General features: G+C 39.5%; 1 protein-coding gene across 1 annotated transcript in view; it reads left to right on the forward strand.

Annotated features, from left to right (window-relative positions):
- The first annotated feature begins 1,558 nt into the window (after positions 1–1,558).
- Positions 1,559–9,372, forward strand: part of LOC107738785 (probable G-protein coupled receptor 149) — a 19,084-nt gene continuing 11,270 nt past the window's right edge. The window contains exons 1-3 of the mRNA XM_016550629.1: positions 1,559–2,699; positions 3,525–3,708; positions 3,949–4,388. Coding sequence (XP_016406115.1) covers positions 1,761–2,699; positions 3,525–3,708; positions 3,949–4,388 — 1,563 coding nt within the window. The 5' untranslated portion in view covers positions 1,559–1,760. The remainder of the gene's footprint in view (positions 2,700–3,524; positions 3,709–3,948; positions 4,389–9,372) is intronic.

The following is a 9,372-nucleotide window of genomic DNA, read 5'->3' on the forward strand; positions in this document are numbered from 1 at the left end:
GAATAATTTTACAAAAATCAATCCAGTCAATGTGTGCAAGCTTTCTAAGTGGAGCCGCTGATCATTTCTGCCCCTTATTCCAGCTGTGTCTGCGGTCTGCCTGTAGAGGTCATGAGACTGACTTTAACCATGTTACAGTACATACTGTTGCACATGCAAACTGGCATTTATATGTATATATGTCTGCGTGTGTGTGTTTCTGTTTGCGCACAGCTGTCCCTGTCAAACAAATAAAGCAAAAATCAAAATATCAGGTCGGGTCGGGAAATTTTGAGACTGTCGAGTTCCGATGCCTTTCTCCCCTCCGCGTCTCCGCGCAGCACAGCAGTCGGCTGCACATCACAGACAGAAGTGAAGCCCTCCCTCACTTTCCAGCTGTGCTTGTCTTGGTGTGGAGGTGAGTGGTGATGAACAAAAGACTAAGCTACCTGTGCCTCGAATTTACAACTAATTATCCAAAAGACAAAAGGCAAATATAGTTAATTTGTCTTGCTAACATCCATGACTCATGAGAGAGCTACAATGTAAGTTAGCTAAATAGCTAAGGGAAATAGGAAGTGTAGTATGTTAGACCAGTGCGCGTTTTTTCACTGCATGATTCAGTTTATTAAAATGCATTAAGAATGATCACAAAATTCAAGATATGGGGGCAGAAATGTATATATTTATATAATTTCATGTAGTTAATCAGTATCACGCGAAGACTGGCGTTTGTTCCACCAAAAAGCAGCATGATTACAATTGTGATATAGATTTTATACAGCAGTTCAATAAACAAGAATTTAATATTAAGACACTTACGTTTTAGACACAATATTGACTGTTTTTGCTCTATTTCGCCAACAAATATAATTCCAATGTGCGTTTCTGATCAACATGACGTTGTTTTGTTTCTGAATGAATCAACCGTTTAAATGATTCAGTTCAGTCCAATGACTCACAGTGACTTGCTGCCACCTACTGACAATTTTAATTTCACATTTAAAGTATCTTTTCATATTTTATAGCAGCACAACAACACACTCAGCAAAATATTGTCTAATTGTCGTTTTCGGTAAAATCCCAGAAAATATTGAGATATATTTTGTGTCAATATCGCACACCCCTAATATATTTAATGTTTTGTTTAGAAATTAAATTAAAATAAATATAGGCTAAGTGCCCTTTTTTCCACTTGAGCCCCTGCCCCTCAAAATGTCTGTGCACGTCCCTGTTTGTGTGCACGATACATACTGCACATGAGTATTCTGTAATACTAATGAACTACACGTAGCCTACTTAGGATGCGAATAGCCTAATTTGTGGCGCTACCGGTCTATGATCATTTATTCTGGTACCTAACAGATATAGCCTACAGTGTTAGTCTTTTACACAAAGCGCACGTTCCTCGTCCAGCAGTGACAGATGAAGGAAGGTGGCTCCACCCCTCTACTAACATCTCCCATCTGAGAGCTCATTCATACTGAAGAAATGTGCTGCACGAGCCACGCTCAACCTAAGCGCGTGCGACACGTCTATCCACACATGCTCGGAGAAGAAACCACAATGCCACCGTCGTGCAAGTAGCAGGCTGAATGGAAAATGGTTATATTATGCACTACGCTTGTTGAACACAAGTGCGTAAAGACCAACGGATGGGGAACTATAAGCACTTCGTGGCGCGCTGTAGCTGGAGGAAACTTACATGCGCTCGGTCTGATCACCGGATAATCTGAGAGGGAATGAGACGAGTGAAGTCGTGAAAGTTAGACCGAAGGAAAATGTCGGCGACACATGTCTCACCTTTGTCCAACAAAACCAACCAATATGAGGACGTGGACGCGGTCGAGGGCAATTGGCAGCTTCTCTTTGGTTTATCCTTCGCCATCGCCACTGTCACTTGCTTGGGAGGTTTGTACTCGCTTATGTCGCTGCTCAGGATGAGAAGCAAGTCTTCCCTCTGTCTGATAGTGGCTTCTTTATCAATAGACGACCTGATCAGCGTCGTGCCGCTCACGCTCTTCATGATCTTGCAATGGAGGAGCGGAGATGCGAACCGGTCGGGCGCAATGTGCACTCTGTCCGGTCTGCTTTACGTTTTTCAAGGGTTGTCAAGCAATATGAAAGCTTGTCTCATAGTTGCCTACACTTTTTACGTGACAAAACGCTTTGGAGTGTATCAGACGGCTAACCGACCTCTCGGGGTGTTTGTGGCTGTGGTGGCGGTGTGGACGGTGAGTCTCGCGGTCAGCGTCCTGCCCGTGTGTGGCTGGGGTCGCTTTGCCCCCGCTTCTCTCGGCTGTCTCCCGGAGAACGACAGCCTGTACGTGTTACTGCTGTTCGCCGTTTACTCACTGTGTTTCTGCGGGCTGGTAGTTTGCTCGATTCCTCTAATCTACCAGCTCATGTGCTCCACGGAGGCCCTGAGAACATTTTACCCGAGCTATTTTGAAATTGCCGGGTCGGCTCCGCTGTGTGAGATCCCCTCTCTGTCACGGGATAGCTTGGAGAAAAGTTTGGGAGCCTACAATGAATTCAACTCAAACACTGGCAGTTTTGAGAACAAAACGGAGACGTATTCTTTCTCATACTCTCCAGCAACCGGTCATTTCCAGAAAGATGAAGCTGAGAGTGCACGACATTCCCCTGTGTTTTTCTCTCAGAAGCGCTTCTCCATGATTCTGGCCATGGCGCGAATGGTTCTGTGGATGCCAATGATGGTGAGATCTATAAAAGCAATTACTTTTCACTTGAAAAATAATTTATTTGTTACACTGAACTATTAATTATTGTTACACTGTCAAAATGAAAAGGTAGGCTACTTGAGGCCTCATTTTGGGGTTCCTCAGACTATAGAAAGACCAATAATCATTGCTGATCAATATTGTCAAGTTTGCAATATTTTGTTTTTCAGTATATTCATAATGCATGTTATGGATTAATGTTGTAGTCTAATGATTGTTGATTATTGTGTGAAAAAGTGGAGAATATATTTAAAAATGGGTCCAATCCCATATCAGTTACTGGTCCAAAAACTATCACACCATAATTTCGATTTAAGACTGCCACACTGGCAGAATACTGTGGAGTTCATCCTATTGTGTAGTAAAGGAACTTAATATTTCAAGTGCCTCAAAGCCTTTGCTGTCCCCTTACATGTGACTGGGGAAACTGTTGACAGCTTTTAGACTTCAAGCAGGAACTCCATGATGCAAGTTCCTCAGAGAACTGGCCTTTTTGAAAGAGAACCTTGTGGTTTTCATAAGGTTTACTAGTTTGGGAATCTGAGAAACCACAGAAAGTGCTTTATTTACTTTGCACCAGTCTAAAATGTCGTCTTCAACCGTATTCATAGATATATTTTCTGTTCAACGTCAGGGAAGGCCTGAAGGCAATGATATAGGCTGACCTTTCAATATAACCTGTCAATGTAAATGTTTCTTTTAATTTAATTTTTCTTTTTTATTATTATTTGGTCAGTTTAAACATCCTGAAATGATTGGTGATTCACCTATATTTTTCACTGGCAAATGTTGCCCTTGCAGACCCAAATCCTGGTGAGTCATGCTGTTCACATGCACAGCTCGTCCTTGGAGACTCTCTGTTTTTTCCTGACCTTGCTCTCCGCGGCAGTCACCCCTGTGTTCGTGCTTTCGGAGCGCTGGATCCATCTGCCGTGCGGCTGCTTCATCAACTGCCATCAAGGCTCAGGATCCGAGGTTTCCAACGGTTGGTACACTGATAAAGAACCCCATCACCCTAATGTAGGCCATTTTGTTTTTATGCATTTTTATATAGGTTTATAGAAAGAACCCGGTGGTTTATTCTAAACAATTCATTTAAAATGTTGTATAAATGGTATATTTTGGCATATGTCTTCCATAAATATATCTTATTTATGTGTGTGTGAGAAATAAAATTAAAATAGCTTTCCACATTGCCACATTATCATTTATGTGTTCTTTGCAGCAAAGAAAAGGAGATTTGAATTCAACCTCTCATTCCAGCAAGGCTATGGCATTTACAAGATCTCCCACATCAAGTCACCTTCCATCGAGAAACCCTCTTTTAACAGTTTATACAGCTGCGATTTCTCTGAGAGCAGAGTGGCAGTGCTGGACAGTGGTCAGATCGGTAAGTTCAGCAGCACGGCAGCAGAGGACAGCTCCCTCCACAGCGAGCTGCTGCTTGAAGAGAGAGCAGACAGCCAGCCTCAGAGCTCCACAGAAAGGGACGGACCGTGCAATGTCTCACCACATGTTTCTACCTGCGATCGTGAGGATCTTCACCTCGACAACTCATCTGTATTCGATGGTCCTGAGAGGAGGCTGTCCCACGAGGAGTGTCGTAAAATCGAGCTGACTGACTGGGAGTGGTGCAGGAGTAAATCAGAAAGGACACCCCGACAGGTAAGATCACACCCATTTAACAGGCATAAGGGATTTAAGGGAAGTTACTTCATTTTGTTGTCAGGTAACAAGAAAACTACAGTAACAGGAAATTATATCATATTGTGTATAGCACTGCAGACCCCATAAAAACAAGTCTCAAGTCTCTTGAAAATATCAGATAATTTGAGCTTTTTATAAAGATGTTATGTAAGTTTTTTCAAAACTATGAATACTTTCTAAATAATATTGCGTAAGAATTTTAAGATATATTAATTAATATTTTTTTCAGTTTCTTCATTTCTGATATCCAGTTATAATAATATAATAATAATTATAATAATATCCAATTTTCTCATCTTTGCTCTAAATACAATTAATTTTTATTGCTCTTACTATATTAGGTGCTTACAGTTAAATATGTGAGTCATATGTGTTACAGGAAGGTTTGCATGAAATTAATATTTGCCCTAAGTCTATTTTGTCAGTGCATGTTATCCACCTAATTTTTAACGTAATAGTGGACACAACCACTATTATGTTTCTAGTTATTTACTTATAGCGGCTATTAGCCGTTGGGAGTAACGCATTACAAAAGTAATAATATTACTGTAGTATATTACTTTTTGCTGTAACGCAGTAATATAACGCATTACTAATCAAATTTGGGTAATATTATTACTCGTTACAATCTCAGTAACGCAAGTTACAACAACATATTTTAACTCAAAATTAAGTGGTGAATTTACCAACACCGCAAAACAGCACCAGAGAAAAAAAATCTGCGGGTAAAATAGTTTGACTATCTTCTGTTGCTGGAATTAGATGGTTGAGATGACTGCAGAGACGGATTCTACATTTGTGAGATGGACACACTCCTGTTATTTTCAGTTCATCGGAGAAAAGGATAAGAATGCATGGTGCAATATGTGCGAAACCAAACTCCCAACATGGAGAAATAGCACGAGTAAAACCTGGAAACACCTAGACTGGTGCCACTAACACTAAGCTATCGGAGAGAGAGCTGCGGGGTCGGAGAAGAGAAAAAGACGGCGGACGAGCGCAGACAAGCAACAAAAATTACGTTTAACTAAAAATAACAAAATCTGTTTTTGTTAAATCATAGTCTATATGACTATGCCGTTCCACGCCGTATGGCGCGCTGTGAGGATAATTACAATTTAGGCTATTAGTTTAGGCTACTCCTCATTGAGAATGTTTTTTTAAAGTTTTTTTTAAACAGGTCTATTAATTTATACAATTGAATTATAGGCTTATAATTAAAATTATTAATATATATATATATATATATATAAAAACTTTTGGCTTCGTAATGTTTTGTAATGTTCAGACAGATACTGTAAGTCTATTGGCATATCTATACATTCATTTGAGTGTAACGCAAAAATAAATTCTAAATCTCTAATTAACAGCCAATGTATAAAACCAAGTCCATGTACAACATTTTGTTTCATTTTATTTAATCTGTCACATTCAGATGTAGCCTACGTCGTAATATTTAATCTGTCACATTCAGATGTAGCCTACGTCGTAATATGGAAGAAAAGATCTGTCTCTACTTCCGTTTCATCACAACTTTTAGTGTATATTACTCAGTACTACTGATAATTGTTTTTCTTCTGGCACTTCTGAATTATGCTGATAAAATTCAACTAGATATTCACCACCACAGCAACCTGAAATGGTTATTATTAAATATTTGAATCACTTATAGACAGCTGCATTGGCTATATCTCTGATTTTTTTAATGTTTACAAGGGTAAATCATAAAGCTTAGATACACACTGCTCTGCAGGACCTGGACTGTGCTGTAAGTGAAAGGGTTATTCATGTTGAGTGTTTAATGGAGCTGATGAGTTTAACAGAAAATAAATGACCTCATGCTTTCCCAAACAGATTTATCCAGTTATAATAGTGCCATGCAAAAATAATCCATTCGATTAACATTACAATAGTGTTAATGCGTAGACAATCCCTCCAACTGGACAAATTATTATGAAGATTATTTTCATTACAACACACAAACAAGCCATTTATGTGTATTTCCACACTGAATGTATAGTGTCAGGAACACAATGCACACTGAGACAGGCAGAGGCTCTTATTCAGACACACTGACATGATTGACTGCTGTTTTGCTAAGAATTGCTTTGCTGGCTTGTACAGGCGTGGTCTCACCATTCACACATCCAGTTCACTGTTCCAGTACTGGGTCAATTCTATTGTAAATGTAAATAGACAAGGACAGTTCAATTAATTAATAACTGATGCTACTTTGATGTATTTTGTGATAGATTGTGAATAGTGGAATATGAGGACTGGCGTTGATCTGACTTTCTCCCTCCACTAACATCATTTTGATCTATGTATTAGCCTTGGAGGCATCTTGCAGGCACACTCTTATTTAAATTCTTTTTTTTTCACCTAAATGCATTTTTCATCATGATTGACAATTGTAGGCTAATAATAATCCATATAACTTGTATTACATCAGCTATAAATTTAGCTATGCAACAAGCTAAAACATGATTTCATCTGTTTCTTGGTTGTGTTGTATTATAAACTTCCTCTTTATTTTAAACTTCTTTTAATTCCGGCAAATTTGTCTTTGCTTCTGCAAGGGCGAATTAGCTGTCCTACCTGTCTCCCTGTAGCACTGTCTAGGCATCTTACATTACGGGCATTGCAGTTTATTGCTCTGGTCACATCTGCAGTCTGCTGCCTCCCTGCAGCAGGGTCTATGGCATGTTGATGCAGGTGAGCAGGGAGCTTGGGTATCTGCTGGGAAAATATAGTTTTCATGTAAATTCAAGCATGGTACTGTAATAGGATGCTATCTTTGCAATAAGTCAGTTTCATCATTTCATCAGTCTCACATCAAGTACAATGCCAAGCATCGGATGGATTGGTGTAAAGCAGGGGTCTCCAACCTTTTTTCATTCGAGAGCTACTTTTTACATAGCATGTAAACATGGTATAATACATGTTCAAATGTGCTAGAAATGTTCAAAAAGTACTGATACACACACTGAAATCTGTTTTATGTCGAAAACCAACAAAAGTAGCAACACTATGCACGTTTTGTTTGCATAAACATTGAAATAAAAACATTAAAAACGTGTTGCGCCTGCATGGGACTCTTACTAACTTTGCTTAATGCTGAGCAAACATGGGTTTACAAATTGAGATTGAATACGAGTATAATGAAAATTAAAATAGTAAACGAGATAATTAAAATAAGTTCACTGCCGATATGTCAAAACAAAGAATTTATTTGCATTGGTGGGGGTGGGACACCTGTCTGTATTATCTCACTCTGATTGGATGAAAAGTACATCTTGGCCATGAGCTACTGGTAGCTCGCGAGCGACGTGTTGGAGACCCCTGGTGTAAAGCATGCCGCCACTGGAGCAGTGGAAACGTGTTCCGTGGAGTAATGGAGCGCTTCTCTGTTTGGCAGTCTGATGAATGAGTCTGGGTTTGGAAGATGTCAGGAAAATGTTACCTTCCTGACTGCACTGTGCAAACTGTAAAGTTTGGTGGAGGATGAATATTGGTATGGGGCTGTTCTTCAGGGGTTAGGCTAGGCCCCTTACTTCCAGAAGGGAAATCCTAATGCTTTAACATACCAAGACATTTTGGAAAATGCTAAGCTTCTAACTTTGTTGGAAGAGATGGCCCTTTCCTATTTCAACATGACTGTGTCCCTGCACACAAATCCAGGTCCATAAAGAAATGGTTGGATGGGTTTGGTGTGGAAGAACTTGAGCCCTGACCTCGACGCCATCAAATTATGTTTTATTAGCAAAGTTCGTGAGGAGCATCTTCAGATAATCAACTTTATTAGAACAATAGTAAATATATATAGAGCCAACTTACCTCTGAGATTGCGAGCCAGGCCTTTACGTCCACCATCAGTGCCTGACCTCACAAATGCTCTACTGGTTGAATAGGAAAATTTTCCACAGAACCACTCCAAAATCTAGAGAAATCCCTTCCCAGGAGGAGGGAGGTTGTTATAGCTTCAAAGGTAGGACCAACCCTGTATTAATGTCAGTGTATTTAAAATGTGTCCCAATATTTATGTCCATATAGTGTATCTGTCCATCCATCCATCCATCTATCTATCCATCCATCTTTTTTTGTGATCTTGATTTAATATACTGTAAACAAATTATAAGAGCAGGTTTGAGTATAGTTTGCACTGTCCTTTCATTCAGTAAACAGTACACAATTATTGTTGATGGGCAAATGTGGTAAGCTTAGATGGTCTTTCTGTAGATGGTATTTTTGTAATGGGGAAATTATTAGATTTATGACTACAAAGGCAGTTCCTCTGTGTGCCCTGCTGCAGTGGGCTCTACTGCAAGCCATCACTTTGAAACAGCGGGTAATTGGGAGTTGCAAAGAGAAAATTTACAGTTGGGTTAGTTTAGGCTCTTAGCATGTTTGGTGCCAAAACAGCAGGTTTATAAAATACTCTCTTGTGACTTGGAAACCCCACTGGGCTGCTGCAGCACAGAAGACTATGACTGTCACTGTGTATCTGCTACTGAAAGCAGGAAGCTAGATCACAACTTAGACCTTCAGATCCTCTGGTGGCAGTTACCCAGAGTAGGAGGAGAGGTCAGACCTAGCACCTGGGGCAGATAAGTAATTGTGAGTATATTGAGAACTCAGGTTATACAGTTGAGGTCAAAAGTTTACATCCCCCTTTCAGAATCTGCTAAATGTTAATTATTTTACCAAAATAAGAGGGATCATACAAAATGCATGTTATTGTTTATTTAGTACTGACCTGAATAAGATTTCACATAAAAGATGTTTACATATAGTCCACAAGAGAAAATAATAGTTGAATTTATAAAAATGACCCCGTTCAAAAGTTTACATCCCCTTGATTCTTAATACTGTGTTGTTACCTGAATGATCCACAGCTGTGTTTTTGTGTTTAGTGATAGTTGTTCATGAGTCCCTTGTTTGT

Source organism: Sinocyclocheilus rhinocerous, unplaced genomic scaffold (assembly GCF_001515625.1).
Source record: "Sinocyclocheilus rhinocerous isolate Xijiao unplaced genomic scaffold, SAMN03320098_v1.1 scaffold5334, whole genome shotgun sequence".
In the NCBI taxonomy this organism is placed as follows: Eukaryota; Metazoa; Chordata; class Actinopteri; order Cypriniformes; family Cyprinidae; genus Sinocyclocheilus; species Sinocyclocheilus rhinocerous.